Source organism: Staurois parvus, unplaced genomic scaffold (genome assembly GCF_062004578.1).
Source record: "Staurois parvus isolate SC_StPar_1 unplaced genomic scaffold, SC_StPar_1.0 ptg000657l, whole genome shotgun sequence".
NCBI lineage: Eukaryota > Metazoa > Chordata > Amphibia > Anura > Ranidae > Staurois > Staurois parvus.
In genome coordinates, this window is record NW_028318453.1 from 2,888,459 (window position 1) to 2,912,660 (window position 24,202).

At 40.5% G+C, this 24,202-nt stretch overlaps 1 protein-coding gene across 1 annotated transcript in view; it reads left to right on the forward strand.

Annotated features, from left to right (window-relative positions):
• Positions 1–22,488, forward strand: part of LOC149448777 (sulfotransferase 6B1-like) — a 38,460-nt gene extending 15,972 nt beyond the window's left edge. The window contains exons 3-7 of the mRNA XM_089694267.1: positions 3,598–3,687; positions 6,942–7,068; positions 10,286–10,380; positions 16,880–17,036; positions 22,266–22,488. Of these exons, the coding sequence (XP_089550393.1) occupies positions 3,598–3,687; positions 6,942–7,068; positions 10,286–10,380; positions 16,880–17,036; positions 22,266–22,396 (600 nt within the window). The 3' untranslated portion in view covers positions 22,397–22,488. The remainder of the gene's footprint in view (positions 1–3,597; positions 3,688–6,941; positions 7,069–10,285; positions 10,381–16,879; positions 17,037–22,265) is intronic.
• Positions 22,489–24,202: the final 1,714 nt, after the last annotated feature.

A 24,202-nucleotide genomic window follows, 5' to 3' on the forward strand; every position in this document is an offset into this window, starting at 1 on the left:
GTGTCTCGCAGCCACCAAGAAATCATACACAGGCCCGTAGAGCCCATAGTGTCATTCTGGACATGCTTGCAAATCCTGATTGGGAGCCCACAGATTCTGCAGCACCCGTACTTCCCCCATTCACTGCCCAACCTGGAATTCAGGTGGAAACAGTAAATTTAACTCCCTTTGATTTTATGGAGCTGCTTTTCACAGAAGATTTGTACAATTTGATTGTGGGCCAAAGCAATTTATATGCTCAACAATATATTGCCACAAACCCACATTTAAACCTTGCCAGACCATTTGCATGGAAACCCATTACGGTTTTCAAATTTAAAACATTTTTGGGCCTAACCCTCAACATGGGCATTACAAAAAAGAATGAGTTGCATTCGTATTGGTCCACAGACCCGATTCATCATATGCCTGTGTTCTCTGCGGCCATGACCAAGCATTGATATGAGACGATAATGCGCTTTATGCATTTCAGTGATAACACACTTTGTCATCTTCAGGATGACCCTGAACATGACAAGATCTACAAAATTTGGCCCCTCATAAACCACCTCACTGAGAAATTTGCAGATGTGTATACGCCCCAGCAAAACATTTGCGTGGATGAGTCCCTCATTCACTTTACTGTCCGCCTTGCATTCAAACAGTACATCCCAGCAAGCGTGCCAGATAAGGGGTCAAATTGTATAAGCTCTGTGAGAGGGCCACAGGCTATACATACAAATTTAGGGTTTATGAGGGAAGAGGCAATGGAGTAGAGCCCCCCGATTGCCCAGACTACATGGGGAGCAGTGGCAGTAAGGGGTACCACTTATACGTGGACAATTTGTATACAAGCGTGCCACTATTTAGACATTTGTACAATCTTGGAATTGGCTCACGTGGTACCGTGCAACCTAATTGCTGGGGCTTCCCCAAACGGCTTTTAAATACCCGACTTAGAAAGGGGGACAAAGCCTACTTGAGGAATGATGAATTGCTCGCAATAAAGTGGAAGGACAAATGGGATGTTTTTGTCCTGTCTTCCATTCACGCAGACGCGACAGTCCAAATTAACACGGTATCTGGCGTTGTTGGGAAACCCCTCTGTGTCCACAACTATAACCTTAACATGGGGGGGGGGTAAACTTCAACAACCAAATGATGAATCCACACCTAGTCTCCCAGGAAGCTTGACACTGGTACAAAAAGGTGCTTTTGAAATTTACAAAGCAACTGAACAAAGTAAATCCTTCCTAAAATTCCAGGAAGAAATCATCATGGCAGTTTTGTATCCAGAAGGTGGTGTGGCCCAATCCTCAAAACCACACACTTTTTCTGGCAGAGATTTCTTATCTTTTTTCATTCAGCCCACAGGCTGCAAAAAAAAAAAAAAAGAACATAGCATGTACACCACACAAGCACCAGTGACGTACTGGTATATCACTGGACTTTGAGTGGTTATGTAAAAGCAATCCTAGTGGAAAATTAGCTGCAGGATTGCTTTTACAAGCAGCGGGAGAAGATGCCCCCCCTCCCGCTGCCTTCCACGGCCTTCTCGGGCAGTCCCGTGCCATAGGGGGAACCTGAGAATGCAGCCAGTGTTTCTGCCAGCTGACCATAGAGCTGATTGGAGACCGGAATTGGCCAATCATCTCTATAGTCTAAGAAATCGAAAGCTACGAGCATTTCAGTTTTGCAGTATATAAACAGCGCCATTTATAAATTGGGAAAGCATCTGATCACACCAATCTTGGTGAGATTAGATAATGTAAGGGGCAGAGGAGATATCTAGAGTCTGATAGACCCCAGATTTCTCAAAAAAGAATATATGACAATGCCCATTGAAGTTATAGGGGATATTTGCATTCCCTGTGATTTAAAAGTGATTAAAAAAAATGAAAGGGACAGTGTAAAAATAATTTTAGAAAATCAAATTAACTTAAAAAAAAGCACCCTCACCCCCCCCGATCATGCACCTGCAGCCAATATATTGTGTTTTTGTGCATTAAAAGCAAAAAAAAAAATTTGCGTTTGAAAAATCACTGCGTGAGTACTATGCGACATACAAAAATTGCAGCACCCACAATTTTATTAACTAGGGTGTTTGCTTTAAAAAATATATAATGTTTGGGGGTTCAGAGTAATTTCCAAGAAAAAATACTGATTTATTTCCTGTGAACAAAAAGTGTCAGAAAAGGTTTGGTCTTCAGGTGGTTAGAAGAGTGAGTGATGCGTGGCATAAACTTCTAATGCTGGGAGGTGGGTGGGGGCATAAAATGCCCCCACCCACCTCCCCAAAATGACCCCTTTTTGCAAAGTAGACACCCCAAACTATTTGCTGAAAGGCATGTTGAGTCAATAGAAGAATTTATTTTTTTACCACAAGTTTTTGGAAAATGATAAAAAGAAAAAACATTTTTTCTATACAAAATTGTCACTTAAATGATTTATTTTATTTCTCAAGAAATGTGATAAGCAGCCAGAAAGTAAAAGCTGTGTAAATTCTATTATCTATACCATAGTTTGTAGATGCTATAACTTTCACACAAAGCAATCAATATACACCTATTGGGATTTTTTTTTACCAAAGACATGTAGCAGAATACATTTTGGCCTAAATTTATGACTAACTTTGAGTTTATTATATATTTTTTATAGCCGAAAGTCAGCTCTTCTGCATTGTATCGGTCTCATGTCTCTCATCTTTCTCTTGGCAATGCCCCATAGATTCTCTATGGGGTTCAGGTCAGGCGAGTTTGCTGGCCAATTAAGCACAGTAATCCCACGGTCATTGAACCAGGTTTTGGTGCTTTTGGCAGTGTGGGCAGGTGCCAAGTCCTGCTGGAAAATGAAGTCAGCATCCCCATAAAGCTCGTCTGCAGAAGGAAGCATGAAGTGCTCCAAAATCTCCTGGTAGACGGCTGTGTTGACCCTGGACTTAATGAAGCACAGTGGACCAACACCACCAATGCATTCTGTCCTGAACTCAGTAGTTGAGTCAAATAATGGTGAAAATCCATAAAGTGACAGTTCTCCGGTAAGCTGGCCTCGAGCAGACTGCAGGGCACAGAAGTCTGTAGCAGGATGTCATGGCCTCTTCATAAGCCCAGAGAAAGCCTAGAGTCCTCTGTACCTGGTCTTCCTCCTTATATATGCCTCACAGGGTGGGTAAACGTGGTCCAAAGATTATCAAATTAATCCTTTTCGTGGCCTAGGCCAGTCACTGCTAACTGACTAATGTAGGCAACCTGCAGGGGGAGTGGGGGATTGGGATATGGACAGGAATAACTTTGCTTCATCTGTGATACCAAAAGAGTCCACTGCTAACTGACTAATGTAGGCAACCCGCAGGAGGAGTGGGGGGTGGCGATGTGGACAGGAATACATTTGGTTCATCTGTGATGCCAAAAGATGCCACTGCTAACTGACTAATGTAGGCAACCTGCAGGGGGAGTGGGGGGTGGGGATCTGAACAGGAATACCTTTGCTTCATCTGTGATGCCAACAGGCAAATGATTTCTTCCCCTATTCCTCTGTACATATTTTATTTCTTGATGAAAAAAAAATAAATAAAAAGAAGTTTACATTACCAATAATTTTTATTTTCCTTCTCTAAAGTATCTGAATCAAGAGCCATCACCAAGACTTTTAGCATCACATATTTCATATGAAAATATTCCTAACACCTTTTTTGAAAAGAAGACCAAGGTATAGTATAAATGAGCATGTAGAACCATTTAAGAATATATTTTTGTATATTTAGGTTTTCAGCTATATAGTATATTAAAGTGACACTAATCACACACTGTTTCATTTACAATTTGCCTTCTCTTTTGAAAAATACATCTAAATACCTTTTTTCATACTCGATATAAAGCTGTCATGTGACCCAGGTCTTTCCCAGCCCATCTGCAGGCAAACATCAGCATGAGGAGCTTCTAGTCCTCTGCTGCCAATCACATATTCCAAAAAAGCCCCCATAAAAATACAGAATATCAAATAAATGTTTTAAATTGGCATACAAATATGTATTTTAACTCAGATCTTTATTATTTTTGTCCAAAATATGGTGTGGGCAGTCTAGGGGAAGATTCTGCAAATCACAGCCTGTTCACATTTGTGACTCTATAGTTATGTAGGCTGAACAGATAAGAAAAAGGAGGAAATGAACAGCATAGAAGAAAACTGATACAGGAGCATGCTCAGTAGATACGGCTAGTCTACGCAATCTCAGGCTACAGCAGGGACATAGTCAAGGGGGGGCATCAGTGAATGCAGAATACAAAAAACAAATCCAATAGTGACTGAGTGGGTGTGAATAGCATGTAATACAGCATGTACTGACAGTTTTTAAGGATGTGGGTTTAATGATACTTTAAGAGTAAGTTTACCTTTCTTGCAAACTTACAAAAAAAAATTGGACCATTAGTTACAGTATGTACTTTTTTCTATAGAGTTATCCAATCCCCTGTTGTATCACCTATAATTTCCTCACAGTGTTTTTCTTGCATTCATTTCATTGGACTGTCTAACACACTAAAACACATTAAAAATGCTGGTATTTTTGTAACAGTTGAACTACCAGGCATGACAGTGCTTTCATGCATTCTGTTTTGTATCAATGCACATCTGTTGCTTTGGAGAAAATGGACTTGCATTGCAGCGAATAGTTAAAGTGGTTGAGCACATAAATATATGGGAGAATAGGGTGAGGAGGGGCCTCCATGGATCAGTCTTGTTCTTCCCACAGAAGCTCGATTGCATTGAGACTTGGATAATTTAGAGGCCAAGTAAACACCTCAAACTTGCTTTGTTTCTCAAACCATTCTTGAACCATTTTTGCATTGTGGCAGGGCACATTATCCTGCTAGAAGATGCCACAGCCATCAAGGAATATTCTTCCCATGAAGGTGTGTGCTTAGTCAGAAAGAATGTTTAGGAAGGTGGTACATGTCAAAGTAACATCCACATGAATGGCAGGACCCAAGGTCTCCCAACAGAACATTGCCCAAAGGATCACACTGCCTCCGCTGGTTTGCTTTCATCCCATATTGCATCCTGCTGTCATCTTGTTCCCAGGTAAGTAACGCACACACATCCAGACATCCACATGATGTAACAAAAAAGTGTGATTCATTAGATCAGGCCACTTTCTTCCATTGCTCCATGGTCCAGTTCTGATGCTCACATGCCCATTGTAGGCGGTTTTGGCTGTAGACATGGGTCAGCATGGGCACCCTGACTGGACTGCGGCTACGCAGCCTCATGCACAACAAACTGCAATGCCCATTAAATCTGCTTTCAACACATCAGCTTTATGGATAACATGTTTACTTTCTGCCTAATATAGCCTACCGCCTTTTCAATGCCAAAGTAACAAGGTAATCAATGTTATTCACTTTATCTGTCAGTGATCTTAATGTTATGGCTGATCAGTTTATGCTAATTTAAAAATTCCAAATCAACTGTCATTAATAAAATTGGGAAGGATCTCCCCCTTCCCCAAAAACTTATGAATAGTTATGGCAACTCAGGTGTTTGCATTGCCTTCCTCAAAGACGAAGCTTTGGAAATACCGTAAAAACTGGTATGATTCATTGGTCATACATGTCACATGCCCATGTATTTATTCACCTAGCTTGTCCCTATTGACAAAAGGGAGGGCATTTTTTTGTTAAGGGTCAGAAAGCATCCAGTGCATGCCTCACCATTACCTCTGTATTGCATCACAAATGTTGGCATGATAATGTAATGAAACAGTGATCTCTGTGTTATTTTCTCTGCCTGCGTGTGTCTGTGTCAGATCTATTTATCAGCCCTCAAGAATAGACTGAGAGACCCTAGGATTATGGAATTTGTAGTTTCTTCACAGTAAGTGTCAGTTTTTAGACTACAGAGAGAGATCATGCAGTAACCTGTGCAATGCCTTGTTGCGTGTCTCATGTTTGAACACAAACTGCTGACACCAGAATGGGAAGATTTACTCTACTATTGGCAGGGAGTACAGGGCAACACTATGAAACTACATAATTAATGCATAGCTTATGCAGGTGAAAAATACACAGTGCAGGAAGAAAGGTTCATAATGCCTTTAAGGAAAAAATCCCCAGTGGGGCATAGCAAAAACCAAATTGACAGGGGTTTTAACAATTCCAATTACATTCCAAATCTAAAATAAGAACCTTAGAGCCTTAGATAAAAGTTTAATTTTACAACCGAACAATATATTTAAAGAAGAACTCCAGCATAGGCAAACAAAATCACCCATTAGTACACCCCCTACACAATACACTAAACAGTTAATACAATTCTGAAAATCCTTACCATTTAGGGGAAAAGTCTGATTGAATTTTCATGACCTCATCTCTGTAATTCAAAAGATAACAGCATCTACTCTGCCAAGGAGTAGGTGTAACAGCAGGGGTTACATCATATCATCTCCTCTCTCTCTGCAGTAAAAGGAAACTACAGTTCCCATCAACCACAGGGAATTGTAGTGAATGTGGGCAGCTACACTAGGCCTGTACATTTTGAATGTGTCTGAGTCTTGGTCTGCCCAACACTCAAGTGAGGCTGCATGACATCATTGCTTCCTTTTGTATGAACTACAAAAGGAATGTGCCAAGGGGCTGGGGGAATAGGAGGCATAGCAGCCACCAGTCTTACAAACAGGAAAACAAAGAGTATTAATGGTTTGATTTGAAAATGAATAGGCTATTTCAGAGCAACTACTGAGTGATGCAGAAGATGAATGCCATATTCAGTGAAGATAGGAAATCAACAACAAGGAACTGTAAAGAAGGTTTTGCCCAGAGTTCTGTTTTAAATATAATGAATTGTGCAACTTTAAATATTATGATCATGAGCAAAAATATGATAATAATAATAATCATGTGCATATGCTGCTGAAGTAACACAATCCTTTTTTTTCCTACCAATTTTTAACTCTGTTTTTGTTGCAGATGTTACTTATTCTTCGGAATCCAAAAGATACAGCTGTGTCTTACTACCATTTCTCAAACAAGAATCCCGTGCTTCCCACATATGAATCTTGGGACTTATTCTTCAAGGATTATATAACTGGAAATGGTACTGACTTGATGTTTTTAAAAGTGTACAGTTATAAAAAGAAGTGCACTAAAAAAGAGGCAAAACAAAGAATATCAAACACACTGTTTTGTCACCTGTTTTACTGACATATTTTTAGATGTACAACTGTATCATGCTCTTTAATGTTTTCTTGTTCAATATATTAATTTAAAAAAAAAAGAAAAAAAAAAAAAGTACAGCAGAAATGAAACATTCAGGTTACAGAGAAAAAAGGCGATATGACCAAGAGGACAACGTATACACATAGAATATAAAACTGAATTGGTACAGTTTGTAAAGTTTTGAAAAATGTTAGCATTATTGTCAGTATTTTTTTCATAAAAGGGGATTTAGCATCAAAAGTTTCCTTCCGTCAAATATAAAAACTTTACCTGTTAATTGCCATTTGGTTCAAGAGCTAAACCTACAGGTAAAGGGGGGGGGTTGATGTACCAAAGGAATAGAGTGTGATCACTTTCAAAGTAAATTGTAACTTTAAAAAATAAATGAGTATCAATTGTCACATCTTAAGGCCTCATTCACACCAAACGTGCATTCTTCAAGGGCACAACTAAATCAATTGTTCGCTATGTGCCCTGTTCACACCTCAACACTAGTATCACATGTAGATTTTGCAGAATCTAAAACGTGTATAAAACTCATTGATGCAAGCATGAAAACTGATGTCAACTAATGTCTCTGCAATTAAATCTGCATGTCAGTTTCCATCTGTTTTTCTGCACATATTGTGTGAACGAGGCCTTAGAAGGGGCATATCGTCAGTTACATGTGTGAGTCCGATTCTCACCAGTTTTTGTTACAATTTTAAGGCTAGGGATGAAGGGGGAAAAGTGCTGAGAATAGGGGAAGGAAAGAAGCAGGGAGGGTTCTCGGGGTAGAGAAAAGAATAATAACAATAATAATAATGGTACGAAATTCTTAAATTAAAGGGGAGGGATCAGATAGGGTGTCCTTGAAAGTGCCCCCTGGAGCAAACAAATGAGAAAGTAGAGAGGGCTTCTCAAAATTGTAAATATTCAGTAGACACTCTGGGGGTTATTTACTAAAACTGGAGTGTGCGAAATCTGGTGCAGCTGTGCATGGTAGCCAATCAGCTTCTCACTTCAGCTTGTTCAATTAAGCTTTGACAAAGAAAATTGGAAGCTGACTGGCCTCTATGCATAGAGGCCAATCAGCTTCCAGTTTTCTTTATTGAGCACAATCAATTTACGCAGCGCTTTTACATGTATATTGTAAATTCACATCAGTCTATCCCTCAGGGCAGCCGTAAGTTGCTCCATGCATATCGTTCACCCTGGCAAACCATTGAGCTACAGTGGGTAGAGACTGTTATTTCCACATACTTAGGATACAGGCCTTTGGGGCATTCAAGAAATGTATAAGTAGTGATTTTCTGTATAATTTTCTAGAAAGAGGTGTAGTGGAGATTTAAAAAGACACCTGCTAGTAAATTAATAATAATAATAAAAAATAATAATTAATAATTAATAATGGAAATGTCTGTTAAATTGTCACAGTATTTGATGGACCTTTTGCCAGAATGGGCAGATATAACAGCATTCCCAAAATATGTGCAGAAATGTACAATTGTGTGTCTTACATCTCCAGCACAGGTCACTTTGCCTTTGAAATAGTTTTTAAAGTGGACGTACACTGTATCTGAGCAGCACAAATCAAAAGCGCTATTTAATTCATTTTTAATTGTCAAAGCAAACTTCCCCATCCATCCATGTCTCCATGATTTATTTTGTAGAGAAATCACTTAGAAAAACACCCCCAGGATTTCTGGCCATGGCCATCTTCAGGCATACAGGCAGGAGGGTGTGCTTAGCTGAGAAAATCCCTCATCCCCTCCTGAAGATTCCTGGGATATGTGACATAATTTGCCTAGGCATAGAACCTAGGAAATGACTAAAGAAATGCAAAAATATTTTAAAACAAGTAAATATGATAGAATATCCTATCTATTTAATAATGCTACCGACTCAAAATAGCAATTGTTGATTGAGACAATGAAGTTCACTTTGAGTACAGTTTAGGATCCTGTACATCAATAATTTTTTGGTACTTACTGCTAATTGTGGCTTTAGGCACAAAGAATAGAATTCAGTTTCTAAATATTGGAGAATGGTATTTAATTTAAGTCCTTCTCCCATTTGGATAGGTATTTGAATCATTTTTGGAAATGTTTCCAATTAATATTTGGTAGGATATAGAAAAGGTTTTCCTTATCATGCCTCTGTCTTGACAGAGCTCCTCAAATGGTGAAAGCTGTTTTTTTACTGGTCTAGGCAAGGAATGGAGAAAGTGGTGAGTTTTTGGTATCTCAACATTTCCAGGTCTGCAGTAGCAGAGTGAGTTTGAAGGTCCATGATATTCACCCATCTTTCAGAGGGCAGGAGATTTAAGGCTTGCATGAGTTCCTGTCCGAACCAATTTCTGAACCTTCCATCTTAAAAGCCAGGGACACAGTTTGGGTGGCCAATAATGGGTGTCAAAAGGGGGAGGGAGCTCTGCAAATCTGATATTTTATTTACATCTGTCTATTTCAAGTAAAGTTGGCCCGGGTATTACTTTCTTCCCAGTGCAGGGAATTCCATCCAAGGAAAATGGGAAGGAATCTTATTCAAGAGACAGCAGGAGCTTTTGTGAACCGTTCCTACAACAGTCCAACCCTCTTGCCATATGCACTGCTGTGTAGGACATGGCAGGGTATAGGAAAACCAATCATCCCCTTGATATGAATTTGAGCAAAGTAGTTTGGGTAATAAAGGCTGCTTTACCCTGCCAAATAAATTTAATACATTCATCCCAAACCACTCTAAAGAAGGATTGTACCTGCCAAGCAACGATAGTGCCGACTTTTTCCATTTCTTCAGATCTGCTTAGTGTTGTTAAGGTAGGCAAAATGTTTTGTTTAGAGAAAAGCCTCAGGTTTGAAGAAATTTTTGTCCCTAGGTACTGGATAGGTTGTTCAGCTAAAAGAAATGGGAAGTTGGGGCATATGGATGATAGGTGGTTGCTGAAAGGGAAATATTGAGGGTTTATAATTTTTGTAAACTTACTTTAAAGTTTGATAGAGATTGATAGGAGCAGAGCTCCTTCAGAATGGCAGGAAAAGAGATGGCTGGGTTAGTGATGTAAAATTGTCTGTGTTTTATGGTAATGTGAGTATTGTATATTGTCTTTATTTTAGTGATCTATGGATCGTACTTTGATTATACTGTTCAGTGGGAGAAACATATCGATAATGGGAACATCCTTGTACTTACATTTGAAGAAATGAAAATGGTAATTGTATGCCCTATAGTCTATAGTAATCCCAATCACTTCTATTGTTCATAGCAGTGTTCATTTCTTGATGAATATATTTTCGTCATAGTCTTCACCACCTGCATGTTTTCAGTGATGAAAACGAAACTAAAATAAAATTAGAATTAAGTCAATTGATGAAAACTATGACAAAGTTCATTTCTAATTTTCACCAATGAATGAAAACGAAATGAAAATGTGAGGGAGGGACTTTTACCCACCTGAACTTCTGCTTTCTCTCGAGCTTCCTGTCTGTTAAAGCCCCAGCCCCCTGACTCTATTGGCAATCTGTATTGGCTGACCTGCTGTCTGGGAGTTGTGGAACAATGCCCTGCAAACCACAGAATAGGAACTCCTCTGTCGGATTCGTGTCCGTCTGGATGTGGCGTGGTGAGTGTTTCCCCTCCCAATAAGGTAACAATGCTTTGCACTGTGTACAAAAACAGCCTCCCCAGACTGTCCAGTTCTCTGCCCTGTGCACTCCCTCACTCCCATTTACTTCCCTTCCAGTCTTCACTTGCAGGTCACCTTCCCATCCCCAAAGTATAATGCGCTTTACCCTGTGCACTCCCTCACCCCCATTTACTTCCCCATTTTCAGGTCACCTCCACATCCCTGAAAAGTAAACTGCATGCTCCCATCTAATTTCTCTTAATCTATGCCCTCCCCCCTCATCACAAGTTTTTGCTTCGCGGAGTCAGCGCTCTGCTCTCTAATAAACTGAAGCATCGGTCATTTCCCTTTCCTATGCATTTCCACACATTCATCCACAAAATGTACTGAAGATTTTAGTTGACTAAAATGTACTGGAGATTTTGGTTGAATAATAAAATATGAATAAAACTAACAAAATTCAGATGACTAAAATACAACTAAAACTAAAATGGCATTTTATTCCAAAGACTATGACTAAAACTAAATCTAAATTTTATGTCAAAATTAATAGTGAATCGTAGTAAAACTAAAAACTGCTTCTACTTTTATTCTTACAATTTGGTACAGACTTTGTTTAGTAAATTTATGTACAATACAACATACATCAATATATTAATATATAATTATATCATAAGGACTTACAGATTTAATTAAGAATTTACTCCTTACACTTAGCTTTTGATCAGCTTTTGCAGTTCACTTGGTGCAATGATACCACCAACAGTCTGTACCGTTTGTTTAAACTACAATAGATGTTCTTGAGCATTATTTGGTGCCATTTCAGTGTTTTAAATGTTTCTGTTTCTCAAAAAAGACAACAGGGGAGGACTAAGCTGGAATTCCTAAATGAAGCTACTCTCCCATTCAAATTTCAATCAGAGTGTGACCTGCAGTCTGTGTCAGCTGCTGAGCTTTATTTAGCTATCTGCTCCCAGTGCAGACCTAAGATCTTCCAGCATTGGCTTTCTTTGAGGCTCTGAGATGTTATATCTACAGAAAAATGGCACCTGGCTGCACACTGGATCAGAAGATTGTAAAGATAAAAATTGATAAAATATAGGAATGGCATGCACAAAGCCATCCAAGCAGGACATGCTTGAATAGAGCTCTGCTGCTCTCGGGTTCCCAAGATGATCTTCAGCCTCGAACTGGCAGCCTTTAGAACACCCATCGCACCCTCGGAGCACGGTGATCGCTGAGCTTCAGCTGTGATGGTGTATGAAGGGGCACAACAGAAGACAAAGCCAAAATCCATCCAAGACGTCCTCGTCCGAGCATCATCCAAGATGGAGATGGCTCCATCTTCTCAGCAGAGTGCGCCAAGCTCACAGAGGCAGACACAGCAACCATCCATTGCTGATGGTGAATCTGATACAGACCTTGAGATCACTGAATTAGCTACACAACCCGATCTATTTCACCAGTTTGTGCAGATGCTCAACAAGGCTTTAAAGCAGACCTCCAACCATACCACTAACAGACTATCCTGCAAAATCTGTGAACTCAGACAACACAAACTTAGAGTGGATGACATTGAAGCTCTTACGGCTAACCATTCAGAGGAACTGGAGGCTCTGTGGGAAGAAAATCTCAAATAACAATCTTGCCTTGAAAACTTTGAGAATAAGGCCCGCAGATCAGGATCCCCGAAATTATCATTGACTTTCAATCAACAGTTACAGCACTGTTCCAAGAGCTGGTGCCCTCTATTCCTATTGACTGCCTGGTAAATGGACAGAGTCCATAAAGCTTTAGCTCTCCAGCTATCTGAGGGCCCTCCCTGTGATGTAGTCATCAGCTCCACTTTTTTAAAACCAAGGAACAACTGATGAAGGCAGCCAGGAACAAGAGCTCTCTGGTCTTCCAAAACCACAATTACTAAATGTTCCAGGACCTCTCTCCACTGACCATCTCTAAGAGATGCACTTTGAAGCCCTATCTGCAGATCCTACAACAACATCATATCACCTACAAAAGGGGTTTCCCCTTCTCTTTCAGCTTCTTGTACCAAGGATCTCATCACACCTGTAGATCCTCAGATGATCTCTGATCAGTCCTTATAGACCTCCAACTGCTTTCCACTGATCTCGCTACAGAAGGCTCCCACAACGTTCTACATCCTGCTCTCCAAGGAAGCTACACGAGTCTCTTAACTCCAAAGGCGTCTCTAACAGACCATTGCCGGCTGATTTATGGCTGCAATCTCATCTCTTTTCCTGGCCAGCCCCTTTTTTGACTTACCTAAATCCTAAATATATTGGCTTCATAGGATCTAATACTACATATTATGAACACCTCTCCCAGTGTTCCTCTTTCTCTGGATCTTTGGTCCACTTACGAATCCCTCCCTCCCAAAGGTTACACATATCCTCCTATCCCTATTTCCTTCCTTTACCTTTTTCCTTCCCTACCCTTTCTACCTCCCCTTCCCACTTCCCCATATTCTACCCCAAATAATCTTTATCTTTACAATGCATACCCTAGAGTTCTTGTGAGCCTCAGGTGCCCCTCCCCCTTATCCCATTAGACCACCTCCCTCCCCTTATTTCATCCTCCACAAAACTAGAGGAAGGGTTATGCACCTAATCCTCTACCTACATTGTTTGCTCTTACTATGTGCCAACACCTAAGCTCCTGCCGCTCAAAAGGTCCCTATGCCAAGCCCACTGGGTCTAAGCTAAATTTTCTATTTAATCTATCCATGTTCTGGGTTTTATTATTGTTGGTATCAGTAATGAATGTAATTTTTGCGTTATAAATAATATACTTCTCAGTGGCGAGCTTATCAGCATTAAAGGCTGAGCTTACTACTGACAAGTTTATATACTGCTGGGTTTTTTATACTTCGTAAGTTGCTTTTGGTTTTGGTCTGGCTATTACTGACAACACTGCAGAAGGGGGCATTTTCTGTGCTAATTTGGACCTAAACCCTTATTACATCCCACAGATATAGGGTGAAGAGGATCTCCTCCCACTTCCCCTTCCATAGTGGGCCTCGGCCTTCCCCCCACCTCTGCTCCAATCCTCCCTATAGCCTATATCTAGCTGGGTCTTTTTTATTTTATTGCACTACTATTGTCACCCACTTATATATGTGCATTTTTAGTTGGCCACTTGAACCCTGATGCAGGTCACTGCACCCCTCACTATGTTCATGACTATCACATTGCGGCTACTCTATGGACTGCCTCATGTCCTTGGTTGGGAGTTTTCTAGTCCCACCCATAGGACACCCACTTTACTACTCATCAATTTCTTTCTGTTGATCTCAGCTTTTTTCTCTTTCTACTCCTCCCTTCTCTTGCCTCCTCCATCCCTTTCAGACCCTTCCCTCCCTACTCCCTTTTGTGGTATTCAAAAAGGTGCGCTCTTCCCTAGGCATACAGCTTAAATAAGCCCCCCCACCCCTTGCCTCATGTCCTCAAGCGTCTATGTCTCTAATATTGGTGCTTTGTCATCTTTCATTTTTAATTAAGTTGCTTTTTTTTGTTACCTTTCCTATTGAATGGCTGATACTCATTATGCAAGCTTATGACCTAAATGTGTCACTTTTTTTGCCATCAATTAAATATTTGAACAAGAAAAATAATAAAAGATGATGAGAATTGGCTTCAGTTTAGTTCTCCATCCATAAGAGAACCCCTCTAATGCATCTCGCCCATTTAGGGCTTAACCTCCTTTGTACTGAGCACTTTCACACCCTTCCTGCCCAGGCCAATTTTCATCTTTCAGTGCTGTCGCACTGTGAATGATAATTACTCAGTTGTGCACCACTGTGCTGATATGATTTTTTTAGACAGATAGAGCTTTCTTTAATGGTAATTAAACACCACTGGGGTTTTAATTTTTTGTGCTATAAACAAAAAAAGAACGAACATTTTGAAAAAAAGTGTTTTTCTTAGTTTCTGTTATAAAATTTTGAAAATAAGTAATTTTTCTTCATAAATAAAAATTTATACTGCTACATTTATTTTGGTAAAAAATAACCCAAATCAGTGTGTATTGTTTGGTCTGTGTGAATGTTATAGAGTCTACAAGCTATGGTACCAACCACTAAAAATTGATCACACTTGATCACACCTGATGTACTGACAGCATATCTCATTTCTTGAAGCCCTAATATGCCAGGACAAAGCAAATACTTCCCCCCTTCACCCCTTTTTGGAAAGTAGATGGTTTGAGGTATTTAGTAAGAAGCATGACAAGCTTGTAGTTGAAGTTGTAATTTTTGTCCACAATTCTTTGGAAAAGGAGGACATTAAATAAAATGTGTTTTTTCCACAAAAATGTCATATTAACAAGTTATTTCTCACACATGGCATAGTCATACTTGCAACTACACACAAAAACACATTCTGCAACTTCTCCTGAGCATGGCAATACCACATGTGTGAGACTTTTTCACAGCCTAGCCACAAAGTGAGGCCCAGCACCCAAGGAGCCCCTTCAAGCGTTATCCACTTTAAGACCAGGCTACCTTCTGACACTTTTTGTTTAAGTAAAAACCAGTATTTCTTTAGAACTTAGAACCCCCTAACATGTTATATTTTTTTTAGCAGAGGCCCTAGAAAATAAAATGAGGGGTTTTTAAATTTTTATGTCACATGGTATTTTTGCGGCTTTTTTTTAATGCAATGTTACAAACTAATGCAAAAATACATTTTAATATATTGTATTGCACAAAAACACAATATAATAACCAATTTGTTGGTAATTATAAAACATGGTGTTGGGCCGAGTAAATAGATACCAAACATGTCATGGTTTAAAATTGCGCATGCTTGTGAAATGGGGCCAAACTTTGGTATTTAAAAATCTCCATAGGCGACGCCTTTTTATAAGCCTTTACAGGTTACCAGTCTAAAGTTACAGAGGAGGTCTGGTGCTAGAATTATTGCCCTGGCAATACCTCACATGTGTGGTTGGATTGCTGTTTACATACGCGTATGAGGCCAACTCATACATTCGCCATTGCATGCAAGCATGGGGGTGTTTTACATTTTTTTAATTTATTTATTGGTGGGACACTGGTACACTGACAGATGTTTTTGTGCACTTGTACACTGTTCACTGGCAGTAGATGTTGATGTTGAAATAGGACACTATTGCAGGTGTTTTTGTGCACTGGTACACTGTGACAGATGTCGATGTGACACTGGTACACTGTGACAGATGTCGATGTGACACTGGTACACTGTGACAGATGTTGATGTGACACTGGTACACTGTGACAGATGTTGATTGGACACTAGTACACTGTGACAGATGTTGTGTGCACTGTTACACTGGTACAGATGTTGATGTGACACTTGGAGTGGGAGAGATGGTGCTTGGTGTATTGTGTGGGGATGGCTGAAATCTGTGTGTTCTCTGCATACCTGAACAACAAATTCATCAGCTATGCAGAGAGCTGTCACAAGCTGCAGCATCCACCTCACCCCCCACACTGAGCACTCACTGAGCTCAGCGAGAAGCTCAGATATAGAGACACATGTCTCTGTTTACACTGAGTGATGGCTGTAATTGTACACAGCCGTCATGTGATCGGGAGGGCCAATCACTGCACCCATGTCCTGATCATGTGAGGTGCTGTGTTCGGCCTTGAGGCCGCATGAGGCGCACATTCTGAGAGGACTTTCAAGATCGTCCACTGAATATGGGAGAGCTCCCACCCGAGTGTTTTATGTGCAGTGCCTGGGTGGGAAGCGGTTAGTCATAGAGGCCTTGCCAGCATAATGCCAGCTGGAGTAGTAGCAACAGACGGTGTGACATCTCTAATGTGTAGATCTGTAATCCTTCTCATACCCCCTCCCCCCACATCCCCCATTCGTCCGCTATCAGTAGTCTCCCCTTATTTCTTGATTGTTCAATCATGAGAGCCTATCCCATTTGTGAATAAGATGAAGCTGAAAGTTAGCCTTCCCTATGGTGAGTTGATTGACTATAGCCCTACAATACTGCAGACGAAGTGACATAAACTTGTGCTATTGAAAATATATCATTAAAGCAATAACTGCTATTTATATGTTTTTCCTGTCTAAAGGACCTTCCGAAAGAGCTGAAAAAAATATGTGACTTCTATGGCTTAGCTTTGACAGATGAGCAAATCGAGTTGGTACAGGAAAAAACTACTTTTTCGTCTATGAAGGAGAAATCCAGTAACACACATGGAGATCTTGGGAATGTTTTCTTCCGAAAAGGTAACTATTAAAACTGATTTATCCTGTGTAGTACATACAAATAACACAGTTTTCATTTCGTAAAATAAAGCTTTTCACAGATGTAAAAATAGGCTTGTTGTAAAATTGCTCAAACCCATAAAAAAGAGCACCAAGCCAAAACTGGAAGAAGGAGTCCCAAATAATGTTAGGGCTTCATGTACACTGCTGCTCCTACATGTGAGTTTAGGAGCTTTTAGCGTTTTTTTTTTGGTCAAAGCTCCTGAACTCAACTCAATAAAAGCCTATGTGTCTGTGCACACATAGGCTTTTATCAGAATTTAGCAGCAGCAGCACGGTTTAGGGGTAGCTAAACATCCCTCTCCTGAACGCAGAAGAATTGTGTTCTGGAGAGGAACATTTTGGCCAAAAAAAGTCAAATGCCGCAAACACGCATGTAAATGTTCCTAAGCACTGCCCTCCTTTAGTGCTTGGGTGTTTATTCATTTTAATGGAAAGTACTCTAGCCAATGAAATGAATAAACATCGAAGCGCTAAATGCAGCTAAACGCTGGACTGCATTTACACGTGTTTTTGCGTTTTTCTGCTGCCAGTAGAGCTAACGTCTACAGCAGTTCCAGTGTACATGTAGCCTAAATGTTGGTAAAAAAATAACCTAAAAACAGCCAATGCATTTCAGGGGCAGAACCATCAGGGCTCAACACAGGACAAAACTTGCTCACCGACTACTGTCAAGCTCTCACTCCATGAGGAGAGTTCAATACTGATGACTTTTTACAAGCATTAAAACACTCCCCAAATGCCCTATGTGCAGTTGTGAAACGTTTTATAACACTTTTACAAGCTTTAAAACCACACCACAAACTCCTATAATAAACAGTAATGTTATTAAGGCTCCGCAACTGCACTGCAAATGCCCTGCACACGCCTGCAAGAGCCTTTGTGGAGCGTCACCATAGACTTGCATGGGAGGCGTTGAAAGGCTTCAAACTCTTCCTGACTCGACATGTGGCTTCAATTTTGAAGCGACACAACTCTAACATTTCATGCTTTGATAATATGAACAGCACTGTGTGCTACCCATAGTATCATCTGCATAGGTGTTTGAGGACCATTAACATCCCTCAAACACCTGCTTTGAATGCCAGTGTGAATATGCATCTGTGAAGTCTTTGTGTCCATCCAAGTTTTATCCTGTGTTTTGACCTGATGAAGGGGGGGGGGGTAATAATGTCCCCACAATTAGTTGGCTGTTATTATATGACTTTCTTCACCTGCAACAAAGTTATCTTTTTCATCCTGCTTTAATCCAGTACTCTTTTCTGTATTTCTATGGTTTGAGCTACTGTTGTGTGTCCATTAAGGGAAGTATTGCTGTGTGGGAGCCACATTGCCAGAGCTATTAATAATTTTTGAGGTTTGGACTAGCTGCTGCATTATTTTTTGATAATTGATCATTTAATAACTGATAGTTGATCATTTTCATTTCTTTTAAACAATAGAGCATCCTTACGTTCCCAACACATTACCCAGTCCATATCAGTATAGATATCCAGCATGATATTTCCCCATTGAGATCTGATGTGTTTTCAAAGTGTTCCTTTAATTTTTTTGAGCAATGTATTATCCTCAAGATGTTTTTAAGTGAAGATTCTCAACTTCATTAGTAAATCATCTTCTATCTACCCAACCCATTCCAATTATGTCTAGCCAAGCAGAACTGTTCACTGCAATGGTATTGCAAAATTTTGTTATATATCTGACTAAGAAGGTCCACAAGAAAATTGACTATAGAGTTATATGGATGTTTGATTGACGTGAACTGCACCAGTCAGATGCCAATATATATTTTGTTGTAAAATAAAATAAAAGTCTAATTATTTTTTATAGTTCACACTGATAATGTATACTAGTTGGTACTTATTTTTAAAATACAAAGTTAAACTTAAGTATTTGTAGCTAGTTTAAGAGTTACTAGAGGACCATTATGTTGCTAGAGGTAGCTGGCCAGTATTGCAAAATATGAATCAAGAGTTCCCTTGTATGCCATCTACAAAACCATAGTATTTTCAATGACTAATGCTGCTAGATAAGTGATCTCCAAACTGTGGCCCAGGTAGCAGATGCAGCCCTTTACCTGCTCTTATCCAGCCATAGAGGCACTATTCCTCCCACCGACACCAATGGAGTACTTTTCCTCCCACTGATACCAACAATGGGGCACTATTGCTCTCTCTAATGCCAAGGATAGGGCATTGTTTAATCCCACTGATGCCACAACATTTTTTACTCCCTATGGCCACTCTCTGTCCTCCTTAAATTCTGAAGGATAATAAACTGGCCCTTAAAAGGTCTGGAGATCCCTGTGATAGATAATAAAATATATATGTACTATATACTAGACATATCTGGACAATTCAAAATGATATGTGGAGTACAGCAGGGCTTGAAATTTCCACTTGCCTGCTCACCAATGGCGAGTGGAAATTATGGTGGGGGCGAGTATGTCCTCCAGCGCAGGGGCATATCTACCTTGAGGCAACGCTCCCCGGAAGAAGGTACCTTTTGGGCAGCAGCGGACAGAGCCATACAGGGCCGCCAGCAGAGGGGTCGCACCAGTACCCTTGCAGTGGCCCGGACAGCAGGAAAATCGATGCGGGGGAGGGCAGTTGCAGAGCGATGCTCCTGTACCTCTCTCTCCAGCAGCTGACGAGCCGGGACCAGAGGACAGCCTGGAGCAGGGAGAGGAGAAGTGTCGGAGAGGAATAAGCCCGGAGCAGGTGAGCTGTGCTGAGTTCTGTGGGATCTCCCTACCTCCCTCTCTACACTGACGGATCATATGGGCCTGCACCTCCCCCACCACCCCCCTTCCTGCTGCCCGGAGATCAGCAGCCCTTGGTGAAGGTGTTTGTGTGCAGCCCCATAGGATGTGAGAAAGGAAGAGAGAGAGAAGGGGAAGAGAGAGAGAGAGAGAGAAGGGGAAGAGAGAGAGAGAGCGAGATAGAGAAGGGGAAGAGAGAGAGAGAGGGGGGAAGAGAGAGAGAGAGGGGGGAAGAGAGAGAGAGGGGGGGCGGGGGGAGAGAGAGATGTGTATTTCTGTGCATGTACATGTGTATGCGTGTCTGTACGTGCCTGTGTGTGTATACATGTGTCTGCATGTGTGTGTGTGTGTGTACATGTGTTTCTTTGCGTGTAGGTACATGTTTCTGTGTGTGTATGTGCGTTTGTGTGTATGTACATGTCTGTGTGTGTACAGGTGTCTCTGTTTGTGTGTGTTTATTGGTGGCGAGTAACTCTAACGCCTGGCTAGTAGCTCAGGACTTGGAGTACAGTATGCATACTATTCTGATTGCTTTAGGCACCACACTTTGCTCCATGCACTGCCTAACTGAATAGGCCAAAAATGTCTTCTGAGCAGCTGACAAAAATAGCTATTGCATTGCTCTGATGATCATTGTACACTAGTTAGGCTAGTTTCATACCTTCACCTGGGTCTCAAAATACAAAATTTAAAATGACTCAATGTATGCATTTCAAAGAATTATGTTTAATTTTTTTTTGGTCAGATTCAGAAATTGCTTAGAGGATTACAGTGGGGATCGAAAGTTTGGGCACCCCAGCTAAAAATTTGTATTAATGTGCATAAAGAAGCCAAGGAAAGATGGAAAAATCTCCAAAAGGCATCAAATTACAGATTAGACATTCTTATATTATGTCAAAAGTTAGATTTTATTTCCATCATTTACACTTTCAAAATAACAGAAAACAAAAAAATGGCGTCTGCAAAAGTTTGGGCACCCTGCAGAGTTAATATCTTGTACTGCCCCCTTTGGCAAGTATCACAGCTTGTAAACGCTTTTTGTAGCCAGCCAAGAGTCTTTCAATTCTTGTTTGAGGTATCTTTGCCCATTCTTCCTTACAAATGTCTTCCAGTTCTTTGTGATTTCTGGGCTGTCTGTCACGCACTGCTCTTTTAAGGTCTATCCATAGATTTTCAATTATGTTGAGGTCAGGAGATTGTGAAGGCCATGGCAAAACCTTCAGTTTACGCCTCTTGATGTAATCCCCCGTGGATTTCGAGGTGTGTTTAGGATCATTATCCATTTGTAGAAGCCATCCTCTCTTTAACTTCAGCTTTTTCACAGATGGCATCAAGTTATCGTCCATAATTTGCTGAAATTTTATTGAATCCATTTTTCCTTCTACTCGTGAGATGTTCCCTGTGCCACTGGCTGCAACACAACCCCAAAGCATGATTGATCCAACCCCATGCTTAACAGTTGGACAGAGGTTCTTTTCATTAAATTCTGTGCCCCTTCTTCTCCAAACGTACCTTTGCTCATTCCGGCCAAAAAGTTCAATTTTAACCTCATCGGTCCACAGAACTTGTTTCCAAAATGCATCAGGCTTGTCTATATGTTCATACGTTCAAACGATGATTTTTGTGGTGAGGACGTAGAAGAGGTTTTCTTCTCATGACTCTTCCATGAAGACCATATTTGTACAAGTATCTCTTTATAGTGGAATAGTGTACCACAACTCCAGTGTCTGCCAGATCTTTCTGGAGGGATCGTGCAGTCAAACGTCGATTTTGAATTGTTTCTCACAATCCTGCGAGCTGTTCTGTCTGATATTTTTCTTGGTCTTCCAGATCTTGCTTTAACTTCCACTGATCCTGATGACTGCCATTTCTTAATTACATTCTGAACAGAGGATATTGACATCTGAAAACGCTTTGCTATCTTCTTATAGCCTTCTCCAGCTTTGTGAGCATCAACTATTTTCAGTTTCAGTTTTCTAGACAACTGCTTAGAAGAACCCATGGTGCTGATTGTTGGGGCAAGCTCAGATGAGTCTGGGCATTTAAAACCTTTGAGAAGGACATAACCTGGTTTTCACAGACAATGATTGAGAACAATCCATGACACTGGCAGGTCTCAGCTTTGCAAAGGGGGCAGTGCATGCTATAAATTCTGCAGGGTGCCCAAACTTTTGCAGACGCCATTTTTTTGTTTTCTGTTATTTTGAAAGTGTAAATGATGGAAATAAAATCTAACTTTTGTTGACATATTATAAGAATGTCTAATCTGTAATTTGATGCCTTTTGGAGATTTTTCCATCTTTCCTTGGCTTCTATATGCACATTAATACAAATTTTTAGCTGGGGTGCCCAAACTTTCGATCCCCACTGTATATTTTGATATTAAATGATGATAAAAACTATTATTTATTTATTTTTTACTTTTACAGGAGAAATAGGGGACTGGAAAAGTCTTTTTACTGAAGAACAGAGCAAAGAGGTGGATGCACAGTTTGAAAAGTATCTCGCTGGAACAAAATTAGGAAATATGATAAACTATAAAAAATACTGTACATTTTAATGTGTTTTGGTCTGTATATTAAATCTCTTTTTCAAGTCTTATGTTTTTATGTGTATGCTTGTATTAAATAAAAGTCACAGCATTGGTTTTAATTTTTTTATGTAATCCTGTATAAAATGCAGTAGTTTAAGGTTGTTATGCATACTCTTGGTTGCACACAATATAATCTGCTTTAGGTCAGTCAATAAATATGTTTTGTGAGTGTTCACAAATAGTGGCAAATAGTGAATGCTTCCTCCCTTTAGTGCTGTGTCCTGTAGTGACTAATCCCAAAAATGATTCTACAATAATACATTTATTTCTATGTATAAAATCTTTTTGGTCAGATAAAATAATGATAATAAGTAAAAAACTCATGTAACTTTGTGAATTGTGGAGCCTCAGGAGTGCACAAAGAACTGAGTGCAGGACTCAGCAGTGCATAATTTACAGAGTGCAGGGGTCAGGAGTGTATAACACACACAATTGCAGCTCTCAGAAGTGTGTAATAGACAGTAACACAGAGTATGTAATACACAGAGTGAAGGGCTCAGGGGTAAAAAATTTGTAAACGGAGTAAACGAGCCAGGGCAGTACAGGGGTCTGTACATAATGCAAAGTGTACAGAGTACAGATAAAAATTACCCCTTTTTCCTTTTCCAAATCTCTGCCAGGCCCTCAGTATAGAACTACCCCAACAGCCTTAATTTCCCCAGTACAGATTTTGCCCACCCCCTCAGTACAAACCCCACCCCAGTAAAGACCTACCCTCCAGTCCATTCCCTTAGTACAAACAAACCCCTCTCAGCCCCTTCCCACTACAGAACCCCACTGTACAGACCACCCCTCTCAGTACAGATCCCTAGCCCCCACAGTACAACCCCCTCCATCCCAAGTACAGACCCCCCCCTCCCCATTAGTAAAGATCCCTTCTCCCCAGCAGAGATCTCCCTTAGTACAGATCTCCCTTCTTCCTTAAACCCACTTACCAGATGTAATGGCAGTTCGGAGTGAGGGAGAGTCCTGTGTCATGTGACCAGAGCCAATGAGGAACCTTCCCAGCTCTGAACGGTCACTGTCAGATAGACAGAAGTGGTACTGCAATGCAAATTCCAGCAGCAATGCAGCTCTGTGCAACACAAAAAAAAGGCATTTGCGGTATTGGGAACCTTGAAACCCCACCAAAAAACCAGGACGAGTGCCCTGAGTGTTGCTGACACCTAAGGACTGAATAGCAGCAATGCAGCTGAACTGAATACAGAAACTGAGTAGCAGGATCAGATACTTAAACACAGTTGTTACTGGAAACAGATGCTGTGGAGCTGAACATGAATCAGGACTCTGTAGCTGTTTAACAGAATAGTTAACGTGTTAAACCCAGGACCCTGCATTCACTATATCTGGTCTCCCACAGTACACACAACATGGAAATGCAATTACTTTAGTAAATATAAACTGCTAAATACCTTTTCTCATCAGCAGTTAGAGCAGTCTTGTGATTTCTATCAGTGTTCAGCCAAGCACTAGCTAAAGCTTGTAGGAGGAGTTTTCTTTCTGCTCTAGGAGGATGCAAAACCCCTGACCTCTGTCTGACCAGCAAAGATTGGCCCTGTGCTGATCACATGCACTCTCCCCCCAAAAAAAACCTCTTTAGCAAAACACCAAATTGAGCATGTACAAAATGCCTACTGTTCAGTCTGTCTTATCAGGAGATAAGAGGTGGTCACTTAAACAAGGGAAGGAACAGAGTAATCAGGAACAAATTGCCTTTTTACACAGAGCAGAGGATTAACCCCTTAGGTTCCACAGTGAGTATAACAAACATGC